Raw genomic sequence first — 20,114 nt, forward strand, 5'->3', positions numbered from 1 at the left:
AGCAGGTCAGGAAAATGGTCCAATTCACACACTTATCAAGTGGTCATCCCTACTGCCTCTGATCTGACGGACTCCCTACACACATACTTTATTTGTAAATTATGTCTGACTGTTGGAGTGTGCCATCTGGTTTGCTTAATATAAGCATTTTTGGTTTTTTGTACATTTTACTTTTAATACTTAAATATATTTAAAGCCAAATACTTTTAGACTTAGTAGTAGTTTAATGGGTGACTACCACTTTTAATTGAGTCATTTTCTATTAAGGTATCTTTACTTAAGTGTGATAATTGGGTACTTTTTCCACCACTGGGCAGAAGTCATAGTTGTGATAAAACACCTACATCCCCTGACAGTGTTGATATGAAATGCAACACTGTTATTTTACAGCAGTGTGTTTTGTGTGATAAGATTATTGGTGATTCTGTCAGGAGTCCCCACTCCCTGCGGTAAAACATTTCTCCACAGCTGGAACCGTAAATTCTCTGACCCACTGTTCTGTTGATTCCCAATACAATATATTATGCTGCCTAAGACCGATAAGACTACTTGTCTTATGCACTACTAACACACACAGGGCATACATTTAGGAATTGTTCAGCACGTATCAGGCGGTTTTACTCTTTTTGTTAAATGTCAAGTATTTTTACTCTGGTGTTTCGGTAAGCCACATATTAACAAGTCTGGCTTTGTTAATTCCCGTCTGAATGTGTCTTATTTTCATACAGAATTTAAAAGTAGCTGTTCCCGAGTCCCTATCCTCTGACCTTGGTGAGTATTTGTGGCTTTCCTTTAATTTCCATTAGTTTCCCTGGCTGACAGATCCATGCCAAGTTATTTCTGTGTATATTGAGGATTGACTATTGTTATCTAATGGAATTCCAAATATAGCCGACTCAAGTTTCCTTACTTCAACCTGTAATAGCAGCATGATCACAAAGTGCCTCTAAGTGTGTGGTAGGTTGTTTAACCGATCTACCTAATCCTACTATCCCACATCAGGTGTTAAGACATCGAACAAAGTCATTAAATGAGAATTGCACATTTGAATTCTTTCTTTGATGAGCTGTATTTGTTGCCACCCCACTTCCTAACCGTGCTACTGTGTTGTGTGGTGGCTGTTGAAGACCGGAGGAGGACGGAGCTGATCCCTGAGGAGCTGAACAGACAGTACGTCCAGATGGTGCAGGACGCACAGCTCCCTGACATCCAGAGGAACCTGGAGGACTTTAGGTCAGTCACCTTACGCACGCTCTTCCGAGATGGCTGCCTTTCCCATTGGTGCCTATGTGCTAGTCATATGTAAAGATGGATACAAGTGTGTCTTACTTGGAGATAGTATAGCTGTTTGTCTTTATAAACACTCAGTGCTGGTCTTATACGATGCTGGGCTTATAAATGTACACTATGTTGGCATAAGCCTGCTGTAAGATATAATCATGTAATAAGTATGGTATAAGTTGATGTAAGCATGATATTAGTTATTGTAAGCATACTGTAAAGTGGGATCTGACACTGGTTTGTGGGGAGTGCAGGCAGAAGCGCAGTATGGGCCTAACCCTGGCGGAGGGGGAGCTGGCCCGGCTGGACACGGAGCGCGTCAGAGACCGGGTAGCACTGGAGAGAGAACGTGCTTGTGCTGAAAACATCATCACCAAGATAGAGGATGTTCTGTTAGTAGTCACACTCCGTTTCACTTGCTGTTATGTTTTTAATTGAGGCTGAAAATGTATCGATTGGAAATCTACTACTTCTAATTGTTTGAACTTATTTTTGTACTCTGTTTAAATCGTTTTAAAATAGTTTTCTGTGTAATAGAATTTGTTCTAATTGAATTTCTTGCCATATTTTAGGTTGACAACTCAATCCACAGAGGAGGAGAAATGGTGAGAGGATTATCTTTTGTTTATCCATAGGAAAGAACCGATATGGGCCATACACATTTAACACTATCCATCGATTTTAGTCAGTGGGATGTTTTGGGGATTGTCAATAAAAGACGTTAAGGTCACAGGCTCAGACTGGAGACCATGATCGTGTTCATTAAGGCACAACGTAGCAAAACGTTTTACAACCAGAAAACCCCCCAAAAATGCATTGTTATTGGACAAATTCATGTAGAACCTACCTGTCTCACTAAACACAATATTTGGTGTAGTGCACTGCACTCCTTGAGGGGTTTGAGACACTTAGGGGCGTTACAGACTCTTGGTTTTTCTAACCACTATCTGTGTCATTTCTACTCCATGTCAGACTGGAGACCAACAAGGTAGTTTCAGTTCACTACCATGAAAGAGGACAAGAACATCATATTAGATGATCTTGAGGTTGAACAGTTATCATTACAACAGACTTCGCATTGTGTGTGTAGAGTATCTCTTTGCCAGGGGGGCAATCTAGCTACATGAGTTCTTGGCCAACCTCTTTAATAAAAAATGACATTTCTCTAGCTTGTCTAGATTCACGAGGGACTATTTCCAACATTGTATAACAACTTTATTTCAAATGCCATATGGTCCCGGCATATCCCAGATGATGAATGAATGGACATGACATCTTTCCACCGTCGTCACTTGTTTTCGTGGCATATGGTCAAAGCCACACTAAAGACACGTCAACATGTAGTTAACTTCAAATGAATCCCAATCTGTTCCACTTATATATAAAACAGAGAATATGGCAATTTAATTTTGGTCTCTAAATCCTGAATCCTCGTTGGTCTGTTGTTGCAGCACTACTATGCAATATGTCATCCTCACGTACATGAAGCACCTTGGCGTGAAAGTCAAAGAGCCACGTGGCCTAGAGTCCAAATGGGTCCGCATAAACTTCCTCCCCAAGATCAAGGTATGAGCTTACACTGAACCCTCCGCTAACCTAGCTCCGTTTTTAACTGTCACTCCTACTATATCTCTCTTACTGACTGATCATGTGATGTCTGTGATGAACAGAAGAGCATCAAGACCGAGAAGGAGGGAGGGGAGGAGAAGGTGAAACGCACCAGGTTTCCCAGCATCCTCGGGCCTCCTCGCCGGCCCAGCCGCGTCGACCCCATGTCCGGTGAGTCTGTCTGCGTTATAAAGCACGCTGGCCTTCATTTTGTCATTTAAGTTGACCAACACTACTATACTATAGGTCTCCCGATTTACTGAACCCCTGGATAGTCACATTGTATTGGTAAGATGGTCATCATTACCCACCATTTCACCCACATTTGAATCAAGTCATCTTGTTACTATGGAAAAAGGGAGGACTGGCAACAAAGTAAACGGATCCTGTAGTATTGACTCCTGCTACCTCTCTTTGTGTCTGTCTTGACTGTATGTGGGATTCCTGCCTGTCTCTCTGACTGATTTGCCTGCCTGTCTGTCTGTGTGAGCAGTTGGCAAGGCCATGGACCTCAACAAGCCACGGCCCCAGAAGCAGCTGTCCCAGCCCTGCCTGGAGCACCTGGAGGCGGGTCGCTTGAGGGCCAGCCAGTCCAGCGAGGGCTCAGAGCTCATACATTCCTCCCCAACCAACGCCACCTCGCCAACCAACAACAACGCCTCTGACGGAGGCAGCAGAGACTCTGAGTTTGGTGCGACCCTGAACTACCACATACTGATTCTAGCTAGTACATACCTACTAAACTCCCTAGCTAGCACACTTACCACATACTCAATTCTAAACCAAGTACACTAGTCTCTAGACTACATACTGAATCAAGTGCAAGCAACACAAGACCAATTACGCTTACGTTTGAGGAGCACGGTTTGTCTGCGGTGCTGTCCTCTTTAACTAAGTTCCTGAATCGCGACAATCTCTGACACTTTGTATTTGGTTTAATGTCCTAATTGTTAGCTGTCAATGTTGCCTATTAATTTTGGGTCATTGTAGCTGTAGTAGAGCTGGGCGATTATGTACCAAAATCGTGATCAATTTACCTATTTTTTGTGATGGCGATAAACGTAACTTTTTTTTTAGTAATAAGTCTTTATGGACAGGTACTTTATGTTAGTGGCAGTTTTTTCCAGTGCCAATTAAGACAACTGAGATGGTATCATATTATTTTTTTATTTAGCTATTTCATCGAACATATCCAGGAAATTCATGATTTATATTTTGCAACCTGTCAAAATACGATCCAGAATTATCAAATTTAATTTTGGCTCTTCAAAGAATTTGCTGGCATCTTTGTGCATATTGGCCTATAAGCAACAGTATATCATTCACCACTTGTGGAAGTTGGAATCCGTAAATGTAGGCTAATGTCCGACAAACACTTTCCAGTGCTAGGCCTAGGCTACTTGATGTAGGCCTATTCATTGCGAATGGTGCGCTTGTCTCCCCTCTGCGGCGCACCATGTAGTACACTACATCCTACTCGGGTTGTAAAGTGGTGCCATGAACTCAATATTAAGAGGTGAGAAATACATAATCTATTCACAAAGTTATGATTGTCCTCTCTGTAACTAGAACAACAGTAGTAGCTTTGAAAACTGTCTTTTCCCTGCAATAGCGTTTTGAGCAATGGTCATATGCTTGTGTTTGTCAGAATGCATCTCTACCTCCTCCATGTCACAGTGGGGAGAAGGAGTGAGAGTCAGCAGCCGACAGCGAAATACTTTCATATCGGGAATTAACATAATGCGTAGGCTATTACTGTCGACCAAATAATGATTTTAGAACAATCTACAGAAAAGTTGTGTAGCTAAATCATCGAAAATTACAGACGGAAGCTAAATGCTTGGGTAAGAGGAAGGCAATTTTCGGTTTATCGTCCCCGCTCTAAGCTGGAGTAATGGTCTTCCCACCTGGCCTGATAGTTGTACAGTGTAACTGATCTATTCGCTCTGTTTATCTCTGTCTCTCCTCTCAGTTGGGACCCCTAACTCTGCCTTCCTCAAACTGAGTGAGGGTCTTGGAGACCTGGACAGTCCAGAGTACACTCCAAACACACATTTTGACTACAGCCTGAGCCCCTATAGCCTGGACCAACTACAGGAGGAGGACAGGGAGAGTGGGTAAGATGGACCCCAAGCAGGGGAAAACATAGTGCCTAGGATGCAGTCAAAAGTAGTGCACTAAATAAGGAATAGGTTGTCATTTTAGACTTTTTTTTTTAATCTACCCTCTGTATATAAAATGCAATTCCATTCCAGATGATAGAGAAGTTTTTTTTCCATTCAGCCCTTGAAATGTATTTTTTTTATCCCCTATTGTGTGTCCCCCCCTTTTTGGGGGGTTTGACATTGTAGTTTCATGCAGGCAGAGTATGAGTATGTGGAGCTTTGTCATGCAGGCCACGTAGTTAATAGTTTCCTCTTGTTTCAGAATTCTTGAAGGAACACCCAAGGCTATCAGAAGGTGAGTGTTTTCTGTTCTTTGTTTTGACCTACTTGGCCTACCACTACTTCTGATAAAGGCAATGGTCAGATCGTTTATTAGAGTTTTTAGTCAGTGTCCTAAACCTCTTTTGGACAAAATGTGGATTACTTTTATCAGAAGTGCTGTGGTTAGAGACCGTATGAGTTTCTGTTATATTTCGTGACTCCATTTATCTTAATCGGATGGTGTATTTAAGGTTGTAACCAGTCTCGTAACTGCTGCTGCCTATCTCCCAGGTTGGATGGCCTTGGTTCTACAGAGGTGCAGAGTGAAGACGACCAAGGAGGCACTGACTCCGAGCACGACCCCCTCAACTGGCAGCAGCTGGTGGGACGAGAGGTCCTGGCCGGACTCCAGCCCCACGAGATCAAGAGACAGGAAGTCATTAACGGTAACTTCCTGTTCGAATTGTAACCCAGTCACCATAATATAAATACATGGGGCCCATCTAACCTGACCAGGAAAAACTCTGGGCCCTAGTGATTGGCTTTGCATGATTAGGAAAAACCCAGGGCCCTGTACATACTGTATGTCTGTGTTAGTCATTCACTCTTTTTAGTAGGCAGATTATTGTTCAATAGGAATAATCACGGTGTTAACCGCTTACACTCTTGGGAATTGTCCTATATGGATAAGTCTAAATTGAGATGTTTCTTACAGAAGAAATATGAAAAGCGAATGCATAAACATGGTAGCATTCAAAAGTGAACAGTTTGGAGATTGTTGTAAAATTATTAGACTCAAGGTGAGGACATAATCTGACAAGACTGAATCTAAACATTACACTGTTGATTTTGTGTATTTACTGTACACTTTGAGGTATTTGTTGATAACGAAATCTTCAATTAATCTGGGTGCATTCAGTAACATAAGAATATTCATGGAAAATTTGGGGTAGGTTCAACATAAGACAAACAAAAATTGACAAGGGTTTGTGTGAGCGGTCTAACTGGTGTCTCCAAGTGGCCACACACCTCTCCAAAGTGTGAACAGGTCCTATGTCATTTCAACTCAATGAATAGTCTTCAACTATAAGGTGCTATTTTGAGCTCTCCTAGCTGTGCCGTTGAGGTACGAGAGCAAGCAGACTTGTAGTTTTTATTTGGATAACAGCCCTGCATCCCCGCCTTTACACAATTACTTACTATTGTTGTTTAGCGCATTCAGAAAACAAATACATTTTTCTTTGCAAATAGTCTGGGAAGCCATTTGATTAGATGTTCAGGAGTCTTATGGCTTGGGGGTAGAAGCTGTTTAGAAGCCTCTTGGACCTAGACTTGGTGCTCCGGTACCGCTTGCCGTGCTGTAGCAGAGATAACAGTCTGTGACTAGGGTTGATGAAGTCATTAACGATTTTTAGGGCCTTCCTCTGACACTGCCTGGTATAGAGGTCCTGGATGGCAGGAAGCTTGGCCCCAGTGATGTACTGGGCCATACGCACTACCCTCTCTAGTGCCTTGCGGTCGGAGGCCGAGCAGTTGCCATACCAGGCAGTGATGCAACCCGTCAGGATGCTCTCGATGGTACAGCTGTAAAATCTTTTGAGTGTCTGAGGACGCATGACAAATCTTTTCATTCTCCCGAGGAGGAATAGGTTTTGCCGTGCCCTCTTCACAACTGTCTTGGTGTGTTAGGACCATAATAGTTTGTTGGTGATGTGGACACCAAGGAACTTGAAGCTCTCAACCTGCTCCACTACAGCTCCGTCGATGAGAATGGGCGTGTGCTTGGTCCTCTATTCTTGTAGTCCACAAGCATCCCCTTTGTCTTGATCACGTTGAGGGAGAGGTTGTTGTCCTGGCACCACATGATCAGGTCTCTGACTTCCTCCCTATAGGCTGTCTCATTGTTGTCAGTGATCAGGCCTAAAACGGTTCCATTATATGTCACAATCTGGTCAGGTGGGCATCGTTTGAAAGCGTGTTCTATTGCCAACATGGGCAGCTAAGTTACATAATACAATCTCAGTGTTTCTCAAGGTAATTCAGAGAAGCAGATTGTAATTTTGGTGGGCGTAGAGTCACGAGTCCATTCAGATGCGTTTTCGCCGCCAAATTTCTTCACAATACGACATAGGCTCATTCTGTTCAGAACAACCCAGGGTATGACGCCATGTCATCTTGTACAACATCAAGCATTGTGGTAATGGCACTGTATATTAAATGAGTTTGGAAATATGAAGTGCACATTTGGACTAAAAGGGGTTTGGCTTGCTTGTATTACATCAAATTGGTGTATATATTATAATCCTCAACGTCTCATCTTTCAAAATACATCAAGTCCTCTTTATGTAATCATTTATATACAGCATTTCCCTCACTCAAGACAACAAAAAATGTGCAAAAGTTGACCAGTTAGCGAGAGGGATGGGGGCAACTTCTTAGAACCGCTGTCAATTAAAAACCAGTACTGTGCTGTGAAGCGGAGACCTTGAGCTCTGACGTCATGTATAACATGTTACTGTACAGCCACTGCGTCCCAATTTAGGCACTTAATCAGTGTCCAAATCTGCTATTTGAACCCGTCTACGGGTACGAGTGTAACGAGGTAAGAGTGCAATGAACAAACAAACAACTCAATCAAGCAAACTTTATTCGTATATCACTTTACCAATGCATCTTTCCTAGTTGGAACCTTGGCCAAAAACCCCCAAAGAACAAGCTGAAATAACCGTTCTCATTATCACTCTTTATCACCCTTTTGTGGTCGTCTAATGTAGTCATTTATCAGTATGTGTCTGCAATAGTGATTAGAGCTGTCTGTGTACAGAGCTGTTCTACACTGAGAGGGCCCACCTGCGGATGCTCAAAGTGCTGGACAACATCTTCTACCAGAAGCTCACCAGAGAGGGCATACTGCCTCCTGCCGACATCAAGAACATCTTCACCAACCTGGAGGACATTGTTCAACTGCATGGTACTTACACGCATGGGCATAAGCACACACACACACACACACACACACACACACACACACACACACACACACACACAGGCATGTACATGCACAGGCATGTACGCACACATACACACACACAGAATGGCCCTCTTACATTCCCTTTCATTTTGAATTTCAGTTTGGATATCTGAGCAAATGGTAACAATCCGGAAGAGGAACGAGACGTCCGTAATCGACCAAATAGGAGACGACTTGCTGTCCTGGGTGAGTACAGCTCGTTTATTTTTTTATTTTGAAGCCTTTTCCCCAACGGAATATGATTTATGTAATAATTGTGTTGTAGAGAAGTGTCTTTCTCTCTCACAATCCACAAAAGCGGTGCCATTGTCTGAAATTACTTTTCACTGCAGAATAAACTTCCACTTTTTTGTATGGGATAAAGATGGTTGCTCTGTTTTTGCGGAATGGAAGTAGAATTGTGAAATGATCGTGTGGCACAGATGGACAGGCGGAACCCATCCACTAACCTGGTCCCAGATATATATGTGCTTTAGCAAACCCCTCTGTCTATACATGTATAATGATAATTCATTGGCTTTATAAAGAGCTTTTCCAAGTGCTCAAAGTGCTTACATAGAAAGGGGAAAGCTCGCCTTATCCACCGGCAATGTGAAGCACCCACTCGGGTGGTGCACGGCAACCATTCGTGCCCGAACGCGGAGACAACCATGATAACCAAAATATAGCTGTGACAGAATCATGACAACAATGATAGTCGGAGGGAATTGGCTGAAGCATGTACGTGGTAGATTTTAGACCCCTCGATCTGGCACACTGCCACCACACACACACACACACACGCAACAACCAGGCAGTTGCCATGGCGACTGACCCTGATTCGCCTTGCTCACTTGTGTTTTCCAGTTCAGCAGGGGCGAGGAGGAGAAGATCAAGCAGGCGGTGGGCACATTCTGCAGCAACCAGCCCTTCGCTCTGGAGCTCATCAAGAGCAGGCAGAAGAAGGACTCGCGCTTCACCTCCTTCATGCAGGTAAGTGGAGGAATGGAGGAGAGAAGAGGAGGACAGGGCAGCGCTGGGACTGGAGTACACACGGGGCTATTGTGCACTGCCTGTTACTCGAGGTTTAGGCCAGGTATTTGACTGTAATTCACTTCTGCAGACTCTACAGTACAATGTCTGCGACAGGGTATGGGATGTTTGTGGGAAGCAAGAGGAGTTCAATGGTAGCATTTGAAAAATGATTTGTTGATTTTAAGTTCAAAGTTCAAATGAATTTGACGTAAATGACACATTTAAACATGAGTTGTAGAAAGTAACCATGGAAGATGTAGCTCTGTCAAAGCTAAAGTCACTGGTGGGCGAAGTATGTACATGAGCGAAAAGGATGCATCTTGCCTGTTTTGTTGCCCCTTTTCATCATTCCTGCGGCCTTTTTTCCTGACTTCACTGTGCGTTTGCAGGAGGCTGAGAGTAACCGACTGTGTCGAAGACTCCAACTGAAGGACATCATTCCCGTGGAGATGCAGAGGCTCACCAAGTACCCTCTTCTACTGGAGAACATCGCCAAGTACACAGGTGGGCCACATGCACATTCCTTATACTTCTTTCACTCTATTAATTAAGCTAAGCTGTACTGGGCTGACTACACACCCACCGTAGTTGCTGGAACCGTGCTAGGGAGCCAACACAATGAGCCGCCAGCACAGTACGGTTCTGTTTGGCATGATAGTGTAAAAAGACTAGACTCTGACAATGAGTAATGATGGCGCTGGGCTCAAAGCAGACCAGGCCATCGCGGTGATGCAGGGCAGCGCGCTTACAGCAGCGTTAATGATAGCAGTGTCCTTCCGCTGTGGTGCCCCAGTGACCACCCTCTGTGCGTGCACGCGTGTGTGTGTGTGCATGTGTGTTGGGAGCTGCCAGCTCATCACTGTGTATGCAATGGTAATTGTGATACATGTATGTCATGTCTAAACTAGGGTATTTTCAGTGACCCGGGAGAGCTGGCATTGCGCCAGCCTGTTAGCGAATTACAGCTGTGCTCTCGGTTAAACTGAGATTATTGTTTTGGCATTTTCCGTAGTCAGTAATGCACGTTTTGTGAGATGTTCTCGAATTATTTGGTTCCCATCGTTTTTAATCTTGGCTGTGGTTTAGTTCTCCGGCCATAAAATGCACTGAACATAAAGTAGGTACCAGCTATTAGGAATGTTAATGCCCTCTACTTGGTCTTCATTTCCGAGTGATCGGCTGCTAATTGGGGCAGGAAAATATCCATTTGTTGGTCAGTACCCCACAGAGGCTGTTTTTTTTTCTGTTTTTCTCCACAAAATCTTCAGCTCTCACTCTCTCTCGTAATTTAATTTCAGATGACACCGTGGAGAAAGATAAGGTAAAGAAGGCGGGCGACTGCTGCAGGAAGATCCTCAATCATGTCAACCAAGCAGTGAAGGAGTCTGAAAACAAGCAGGTGGGTGTGATTTAGCGTCATCTGGGAACGGAGGGGACGGCAGCACAGCCACATCTCTCTTATCTCATTTCACCCCTGCTCGGCCTACTGGGCCTCAGCCACCCGAAAATCTGTCCTCTCTTTTCTCCCACTGTTCCTCTGAGAGAATGCAGAGATGATGGATTGCAGGGAAAATATGGGGTTTGTGTCTGTTGTTTAGAGTGTAATAGTGCCTGTAGCAGCAGAGTATCCAGCTTACGCCTGTTTTTCTGTGTGCCTCTCTTTCTTGCTCTCTGTTTCTCCCCCTCCCTCTTTCTTTCCACAGAGGCTGGAGGACTACCAGAGGCGGTTAGACCTCTCGTCTCTGAAGCAGACAGAGAACCCCATGATTTCAGAGCTCAAGGTGAGGCGATCTATAAAGTGTTTTCTGCTCCTGCCCTCAAAAAGACTTCACAATACAGCTCTTTTAGTTTGCAGACACAATTGACTTTAAGCAACATTTTAGTTTGTTTTGGTTTCTGCAAGGGAGCCACTGCAGTTATAAAAGGGGAAATTATTTTTTAAATGTCAGCTGCTAGTGCTCGAAATTTGACTAGATCATGCAGCTCCATTCTTTGGGGTGGAAGAGTAGTTTTGTCCAAAGTGAAAGCTAATGGGGATCTGACTAAACAAGTAAGCCCAGCTAATCTGACCTATTGACCTTTCCACCCTACACTCTCAGAACCTGGACCTGACCAAGAAGAAGATGGTCCATGAGGGACCACTGTCATGGAAGGTCAACAAGGACAAGACTATTGGTATGTTTTTGACTTTATCAGGCGTTTATGTGGATGAGTAGGGCCAAGGAGTTTTTTCCTGACCAATGTGATCCAACTAGGGAAAACTCTTGGCCCTAGTTGTAGACTACAACTGCAAACAGCCTGGGCTAATTCAATGTCAGGTCATGTGGTCAGGAAAAACTCCATGATGTAATGGGAAAAATTATAAAAGAAACACCATTGTTGCCTAATGAGATATAATACTAATATAATTGTGACATCTATGTCCAGTGTAGTGTTCTATGTAATTCTGTGGTTAAATCTCCTCATCTGGTCTCAGAGCTGTACACCCTGCTCCTGGAGGACATCCTGGTGCTGCTACAGAAGCAGGACGAGCGGCTCATCCTCAAGTGCCATAGCAAAAACCTGTCTGGCACCGCCGACACCAAGCACATCTTCAGCCCCATCATCAAGCTCAACGCGGTGCTGGTGCGCTCTGTGGCCACAGGTGAGTTGCCATAAAGATACAGTCATACCATCCGTTTCCCTGACAAAGATGGCCACCCTGTAGTCATGCTACCTGTGTTATTTTATCGTTTTGATGTCTTCACTATTATTCTACAATGTAGAAAATAGTAAAAATAAAGAACCCCTGGAATGAGTCGGTGTGTGCAAACGTTTGACTGGTACTGTAGATCCAACCTTGTTAACACAGTGACTCCCAGCTCACATTACACCCTATCCCCCTATATAGTGGACTACTTTTGACCATAGACCTATGTGACTGTGGTCAAAAGTAGTGCAATATATAGGGGGATAGGTTGTAATGTGAGACACAGTCCGGAGTACCCTATTTTCCTGCTATTCCCTCTCCCAACAGACAACAAGTCGTTCTTTGTTCTCTCAATGTCGGACAACGGGGCCCAAATCTACGAGCTGATGGCCCAGACCGTATCAGAGCAGAGAATGTGAGTCCTCCTGACACTGTGGTTTAGTCATTATAGCCACAACTTTAAAACCCCATTCAGTTTAGCTTAATTCACTGGAGTAGGTAGAAGTTAACCCTAACCACTGATACAGGGTCAGATCTTTTTCTTACCTGTCTTAATAGTGAAGGTTAGCAATGGAGGTAGGGTTATCTGATCCTAGGTCTAGTAAGGAACACCTTTTACCCACAGTCTACTCACCTCTGTCACTGTGTGTCTGTATCTGTTTTTATCTTTGTCGGTCTGTCTGTGTGTTGTCATCCTCCCTCCACCAGGTGGCAGCGGCAGATCACCCAGAGAGCGGACGCCATGAAAGTGAAGCCAAACAGCGTCATCCCCTTACCTCAAACGAGGTACGTTCCTCCTCTCAGTATAAAACTTATTTGGTTTTATTAATCAGCAAATGTATTTTATGATGACCATGAACTTGCTTCTCCTAATACTGACTCTGTGTTCTCTCCCACCATGTCAGTGGAGAGAGAGACGGTGTGGAGATCATCACTGCAGGCATAGCCCAACTCAGTAAGGATCCGGACCGCATCTCCTCTGGAAGCAACCAGTCTATAGGTATCTAAACTAGCACCCCATCTCTCCATGTTCCCCCGTCTATAGGGATATTTGAGAACTTCTTCAGCAGCAGTTAGGGACATTGTGTAATGTGCAGTGGAAGCTGATGTCACTTTAGAACACAGGAAAGGCTTATTTCAATGGCTGGACTGGAATGTATGAAACAGAGTCCATGTCTTTTGATACCTTACCATTTATTCCATTCCAGCTATTACGTTCCCGCCTCCACTAGTAACATGCTCCAGTAGAATCCATCTAGATTGACTGAATGCACATCAAGGTCTCCTTGTTCGCTCCCCAGATAAAGAGGGCTGCGCTGTCTCTGGAGGCGAGATGCAGACCTCTCTCCCAGATGCCAACCCATTTGAAGGACTCAAGCCGGAAGAGGAGGAGCCCAACCGGGAGGAGGGGCTTTACGGGGACCCGGACCTTGCAGATAGGCTGCCCTTCCGCATGGCCGTAGAAGGGCTCAGCGAATCGGACAGTGTGGGCGTCAGTCCTTCGAGAGCTGACGATGCCTTAAAGACATGTGAGTGAAAGGACATCTGCCTCAATCGCCTAGGTCTCAAGTCTGGAGTGGGTTAAGACTTTTCTGACCAGGAAAAATATAGTTAGTTATATGAACCCTGTCAGGTTGGTTGGTCAGGGACAGCTTTCCACCCTAAACACACATTGCATTTATAGATTTTATGTGGGTGGGAATCGATTCATTTAAAATGTCACACGCACACTCCTCCATTGGTCTTAACCGTATCTTTGTCCTCTAGTGTCAGCGCTGAAGCAAGTCCTTGTGACCCAGCTCATGTCACAGGAGGACGGCGAAGGCGCAGGACGCTCCTCCTCGGGGGGCGGGCGTCTTCTCAGGACCACGTCCCTGAGGACCCCCGTGGACAGCCGGGCCCGGGTGGCGGTTCAGAACGGCTCAGGGAGGTGCACCCAGGCAAGCCACCCCGAGGACCCGGCTCAGGACCTGGTGTCTGGGGACACAGGCTTCTTTGAGTCCCCCGAGGATTATGGTAAACTTGCAGTGTGTGTGAGAGAGCAGTGTTTTTTTATCCTGGTCTTGGGGACCCATGGGGTTGCAAATTTGTGAACGACCGGCTCGATTCGGTCTTAGGTAGCAAATTTTGAAATTGTGTTTTTTACATTGGATAAAAGTAGAGACTCAGAGCTATAAAATGGTATTACATACACTACAGTTGAGGAACAATGGGAAATAAATTCTGCTTTGAAAGTTGATAAAGTTGTAACCTCACTTTTGAGAAAATGGTACTACTACTGGAGATACACATTCAGCATCATTCACACCTAAGCTATAGCCCCACCCATCTCTTTAATGGTTGATCTGAGTGTTCTGTCCTAACAGCAGTCAAGCACCCAAGCTAACATTGGCTAGCTTGCAGGCTACTTCCAGACAAAAATGTGAGAACAGCTCACTGACCATTTTACTTGCCCTAGCAGAGCTGGTTAGGCTGTTTTTATGTTTTCCAAAGCGTTGGTGACAGCAACTGTGCTGCGGGCAACAATTTTACGCTTTTTTGCCAATGTTTACTGACACTGGCCATATTTAACGCGTGTTGAGTGTTTGTAAATTCATCAGTTATTCTGTGCACACTCAGACGAGAGTGCTCTGAAATTGGAGTAGATAGCCAGAGCGAATTTACCAGCTACATCTATCCACAGTTTTTGCAGTGACATCATTGACTTTCTATTGAAATGGTTACTTGCATTATGGAGTCTTTTTGTTAAGACATGCTAGATAAAAAATGTACCATAATCCCAACTCATGATACTACCCTGCATGAATCTGCAGGTAGCTAACCAACCAGGTTCGATGTTAGCTAGCTAACATTAGGCAATAATTAGCAAAGCAAATGACTCTGAGATACAAATAATATTACTACACAGATCATACACGAAAAGTTAACTAGCGAGCCAGCTAGGTAACGTTAGCTAGCTAGCTAACAGTAAACTTGAACTTGAAATGAAAACTACTTTGTGACGAAATTAGAAATGTGTAATATATGAAAATGTAGCTAGCTTACCCATATACATGGACAGACGCTTCTCACTCTTTCACAGATGCCATGGTTGCCCTTAGTTTGAAGACGTAATCCTTAGCAATCATACTCTAATTCCACTGATTTCAAACCTCGGCCCTCCAGAAAGTGAAGAGCAACACTTATGCAGTTCTACTACGCAATATACAGTGGGGCAAAAAAGTATTTAGTCAGCCACCAATTGTGCAAGTTCTCCCACTTAAAAAGACGAGAGAGGCCTGTAATGTTCATCATAGGTACACTTCAACTATGACAGACAAAATTATTTAAAAAATACAGAAAATCACATTAGGATTTTTAATGAATTTATTTGCAAATTATGGTGGAAAATAAGTATTTGGTCACCTACAAACAAGCAAGATTTCTGGCTCTCACAGACCTGTAACTTCTTCTTTAAGAGGCTCCTCTGTCCTCCACTTGTTACCTGTATTAATGGCATCTGTTTGAACTTGTTATCAGTACACCTGTCCACAACCTCAAACAGTCACACTCCAAACTCCACTATGGCCAAGACCAAAGAGCTGTCAAAGGACTCCAGAAACAAAATTGTAGACCTGCACCAGGCTGAGAAGACTGAATCTGCAATAGGTAAGCAGCTTGGTTTGAAGAAATCAACTGTGGAAGCAATTATTAGGAAATGGAAGACATACAAGACCACTGATAATCTCCCTCGATCTGGGGCTCCACGCAAGATCTCACCCCGTGGGGTCAAAATGATCACAAGAACGGTGAGCAAAAATCCCAGAACCACACGGGGGGACCTAGTGAATGACCTGCAGAGAGCTGGGACCAAAGTAACAAAGCCTACCATCAGTAACACACTACGCCGCCAGGGACTCAAATCCTGCAGTGCCAGACGTGTCCCCCTGCTTAAGCCTTATGTCCAGGCCCGTCTGACGTTTGCTAGAGAGCATTTGGATGATCCAGAAGAAGATTGGGAGAATGTCATATGGTCAGATGAAACCAAAAATATAACTTTTTAGTAATAACTCAACTCGTCGTGCTTGGAGTACAAAGAATGCTGAGTTGCATCCAAAGAACACCATACCTATTGTGAAGCATGGGGGTGGAAACATCATGCTTTGGGGCTGTTTTTCTGCAAAGGGACCAGGACGACTGATCCGTGTAAAGGAAAGAATGAATGGGGCCATGTATCGTGAGATTTTGAGTGAAAACCTCCTTCCATCAACAAGGTCATTGAAGATGAAACGTGGCTGGGTCTTTCAGCATGACAATGATCCCAAAAACACACCGCCCGGGCAACAAAGGAGTGGCTTCGTAAGAAGCATTTCAAGGTCCTGGAGTGGCCTAGCCAGTCTCCAGATCTCAACCCCATAGAAAATCTTTGGAGGGAGTTGAAAGTCTGTGTTGCCCAGCAACAGCCCCAAAACATCACTGCTCTAGAGGAGATCTGCATGGAGGAATGGGCCAAAATACCAGCAACAGTGTGTGAAAACCTTGTGAAGACTTACAGAAAACATTTGACCTCTGTCATTGCCAACAAAGGGTATATAACAAAGTATTGAGAAACTTTTGTTATTGACCAAATACTTATTTTCCACCATAATTTGCAAATAAATTCATTAAAAATCCTACAATGTGATTTTCTGGATTTTTTTTTCTCATTTTGTCTGTCATAGTTGAAGTGTACCTATGATGAAAATTACAGGCATATATATATATATATATTTTAAAGCAGCTTTAGACAGGATTACCTACCCATACCGACCACCTCAAATAGACAGAATCGTGCTAAATGGCAGACAAATCCGAACTCATCTCTCAGCATGTCCAGCCAGCCCAATCATTACCTCAGCCAATCATTGCTAGCGGGAAGGTTGTTTACTTTTTCTGTGGCTATACCAACTAAGCTCGTAATTTAACAATTTTATTCATATTTACAGATGGCATACTAGTTTGTTATTAAGGCACATGAAAGTTCACATTTCTGCCCCAAAATGCATTTTGATTAAAAAAAAGTTTACGTTCAAATGGCTCTACTGTGAAGTAGTCACTTTTTTGTTCTAGCTCAGCACCAACCCACTGATTCAGTTCCTAATCAGTTGGACCTTGTTGCGTCTTCCAGCAGGGTACTTGGTCTTGGAGGGCTACGGGGGCTCGGAGGAGAGCAGCACGGACGACGACCTCCAGGCCACAGGGAAGCAGCTGAGCGCCTCGCGGGGCTGCGGGGCAGGAGACTCTGGGATCAGCCTAAGATTCTCCTCTGCCTCACAGGCAGGCAGCATCTCCAGCTTCAGCCGACATGTCCTGTCCCACATCCGCAACCTGCAGACCAACCTCAACCACCTCAAGGTACATGGATGGATGGATGGTTGGTTGGTTGGTTGACGTTGGTCGACTGACTGGTTGGTTGGTTGACGTTGGTCGACTGACTGGTTGGTTGATTAACCCTCTAAAGTCTGAGCCCTGTTTAACATTGAATTTGGCATTACTGCTATTAGCCAATAGAAACGCATTGAATAACAGATAGTCCCCCAAAAAATAATAAGGAAGTTTGTTCTGAATTGTCTGTCCTTTATCTGAGAGATATAAGAAATTATTGTATACATTTTTTTACATGTATTTATCCCCATAGTTTAGGTAATAAACTACCTCCATATATACTTCCATTCTTCTTAACTGGTATCAGGGAATTCAGATTAGTCTTGTGAGGCTTATGGGCGTCCTAGACCAAAACAGAGAGGGCCAATGTGTTCGTGAGAGTCATCTTTCAATAGAGTTTTCATAATGTATGCCACGCTGTTCGGATGCTACAGGCATTTTTGTGAGAAGACTGATTTTTTCCGCCCGGGATGTCTCATGTTCTGACAAACATTGCTTTAGCTCTGCCACCTTTCACCGCAGATTCAGAAGGGTGGATTGAGACGCAGCCCATGCAACCAAAAAAACATCTCTCTAGCTTAAACAGACAGATTTTGATGGGGATTTTTGTGTTATGTTCATTTGATTTCCGCGGTGCCACGGAAATTGTAGGCTAAGGGTTCATTAGTAAATGTGACTTTAGTGCGTATCAAATCTGATTGCAGACTGATCCCTGCTTGCTTGTTTTCTCTCAGGAGGTAGAGGCCAAGTATCACAGTCTACTACGCCAAAGGCCGGCCAGATCATCGACAGACATGGATGATAACAAAGGTAACATGGCTAATGTCTTACTGATTCCTTTTCTCCCTTTCAGTGTCTCAGTATTTATTAGAAAACCCAAGAGCATGCGAGGTGTGACAGCTGAGTTATTGTTTATGGTCTGACTGCCCTGGCCTTTTCTGTTATTATCTTGTTCCTAGATAAGAGATAGTCACGGAAATCCCACCCCTCCCCGGCCCCTGCATCAGGCCGTAAGGGAGGACGTGAAGGTGGAAGAGTTGATTTCTGCCTCCCTGCTGTCTCGTTGACCTGGATGTCCTCTATTAGCTTGTCCACTCAACTGCTGAGTACCCTCTTCCTCCTCCCACCGTGGTTCTCCCCGAGAGACTGAGCATGAGCGAGAGACAGTTGGAGGAAGGGTGGTTTCTTTGGATCCCCGCAGCCCCTGCTCCATCCGTCAGCACAAGGCAATCAAGGGAGAGGGACTGTCCCGAACCTAGCCCCCCCCCCCCACTGCTGCGTGTCCCCACTCCAATGGCAGTGGGTCGCCCAGTGTCTCCCCTCCTTTCTCTCTACTCCTAGTCATCCCTGCAAGAAAGAACTATACCAAAATGTAAAAATCTGTGTGTTTAGGATATATATTATACACAAAAAAAAGCGAGAAGAAAAAGGAACATTTTAAGATAATGTATTACGTTTTTTTGTTTTTAATCCCAAGATGTATTTATTTTCTCTTGTGTTTTCCCATGTTGCTTGCATGCTTTTTTTGGCCATTTGGACCTCCTTTTAGGCTGCTCCACCCACGTCGGTGCACACGCTATCCTATCCTTAATGAACACAGGAAGAATATGCTTGGACTGAGAGGGCATAGAGTTGCACTTTGCGTGGAGCCCCCATAGGATGGTGTTTAAGCAGCATGCCAAAGTCAGGGGCTCTGCCCTGGTCCTCAGTGCATTTCTACACCTGGCTAAAACTCACCCCCCCACTCCCGTTGGTAATAATGCCTGGTTTCCCCCTCTGTGCTGCCCATGCTACTGCTGACGTGCCAGTGATCTGACAATTCTAGCTGATAATGTCACAAAGTTCACACATTTATAAATGATCAAGTTGGAAGGTTATGCATAACTTTAATAAAAAATGCCATGACATTTCTAAAACTTAAGACGGTTTATTCCTTTAGTCCTGTTCTTTTTGCTTAGCCCCCCCCCCCCCCAAATGTGGCTTTGTGGTCAGAAATGGGGGTAGACTTTGAATGTTCTCACCTTCTCTTACTTCTGATCCTGTAGATAAATCACTACAACTATTTGATAAACAGGGAGACAAGATGGGACAGAAAGTTACTGTGACTGTTTTTTCAGCACCATTTTCCATCAGTGTGAGCTAACTATTGGAGGAACATGGAGTTAGCCTACTCGTAAAATGTAACCGTCATAGTAAATGTACAGCTTTTTCTCTACAGTTTTGCCCAATACTGACCAATTAGGTAGGTAGTGAACAAAATATTGTGGCCTATGAGTTTGACTATGTAGGAACATGTTGCTAAGCTTTTGTTAGGTAACTGTAAATTCATTTTGACCCATATACAGTAGTTTTGTATTTCTCAGATTTCAACTGTTTTTACATGGAATGGATTCAGAAATACCATCACTTAATTAATCAAGAACAAGGCAATCATGTTGTCCTTTTCCTCCTATAGGAAGATTCATTCACTTGACATACACCAGTAGGGGCCAGGCTTTTACCATCTACCAGATAGACATGGGCAGGACCCACCCTGAAACATGCAATGACATCAGTGTTCTGTCTTAAACAATGAGTTATTTTGCTGCTAAATGTGTTTCTAGTCTGTTATTATCTGATTCAGCTCAACATATCTCATTAAAAATGTTCTTCAGGCATCGGT

General features: G+C 44.0%; 1 protein-coding gene across 1 annotated transcript in view; it reads left to right on the forward strand.

Moving 5' to 3' along the window:
- LOC139382380 (rho guanine nucleotide exchange factor 12-like) overlaps window positions 1-19,368 on the forward strand; it is an 80,630-nt gene extending 61,262 nt beyond the window's left edge. The window contains exons 20-42 of the mRNA XM_071126385.1: window positions 1,854-1,886; window positions 2,733-2,847; window positions 2,952-3,060; window positions 3,383-3,580; window positions 4,862-5,006; window positions 5,317-5,349; window positions 5,607-5,761; window positions 8,140-8,286; window positions 8,447-8,532; window positions 9,193-9,318; window positions 9,750-9,864; window positions 10,659-10,759; window positions 11,064-11,141; window positions 11,460-11,535; window positions 11,837-12,004; window positions 12,377-12,464; window positions 12,758-12,835; window positions 12,955-13,049; window positions 13,351-13,578; window positions 13,817-14,065; window positions 17,196-17,422; window positions 18,187-18,262; window positions 18,412-19,368. Coding sequence (XP_070982486.1) covers window positions 1,854-1,886; window positions 2,733-2,847; window positions 2,952-3,060; window positions 3,383-3,580; window positions 4,862-5,006; window positions 5,317-5,349; window positions 5,607-5,761; window positions 8,140-8,286; window positions 8,447-8,532; window positions 9,193-9,318; window positions 9,750-9,864; window positions 10,659-10,759; window positions 11,064-11,141; window positions 11,460-11,535; window positions 11,837-12,004; window positions 12,377-12,464; window positions 12,758-12,835; window positions 12,955-13,049; window positions 13,351-13,578; window positions 13,817-14,065; window positions 17,196-17,422; window positions 18,187-18,262; window positions 18,412-18,422 — 2,737 coding nt within the window. The 3' untranslated portion in view covers window positions 18,423-19,368. The remainder of the gene's footprint in view (window positions 1-1,853; window positions 1,887-2,732; window positions 2,848-2,951; window positions 3,061-3,382; window positions 3,581-4,861; window positions 5,007-5,316; window positions 5,350-5,606; window positions 5,762-8,139; window positions 8,287-8,446; window positions 8,533-9,192; window positions 9,319-9,749; window positions 9,865-10,658; window positions 10,760-11,063; window positions 11,142-11,459; window positions 11,536-11,836; window positions 12,005-12,376; window positions 12,465-12,757; window positions 12,836-12,954; window positions 13,050-13,350; window positions 13,579-13,816; window positions 14,066-17,195; window positions 17,423-18,186; window positions 18,263-18,411) is intronic.
- Window positions 19,369-20,114: the final 746 nt, after the last annotated feature.

The sequence above is a fragment of the Oncorhynchus clarkii genome, chromosome 24 (genome assembly GCF_045791955.1).
Source record: "Oncorhynchus clarkii lewisi isolate Uvic-CL-2024 chromosome 24, UVic_Ocla_1.0, whole genome shotgun sequence".
In the NCBI taxonomy this organism is placed as follows: Eukaryota; Metazoa; Chordata; class Actinopteri; order Salmoniformes; family Salmonidae; genus Oncorhynchus; species Oncorhynchus clarkii.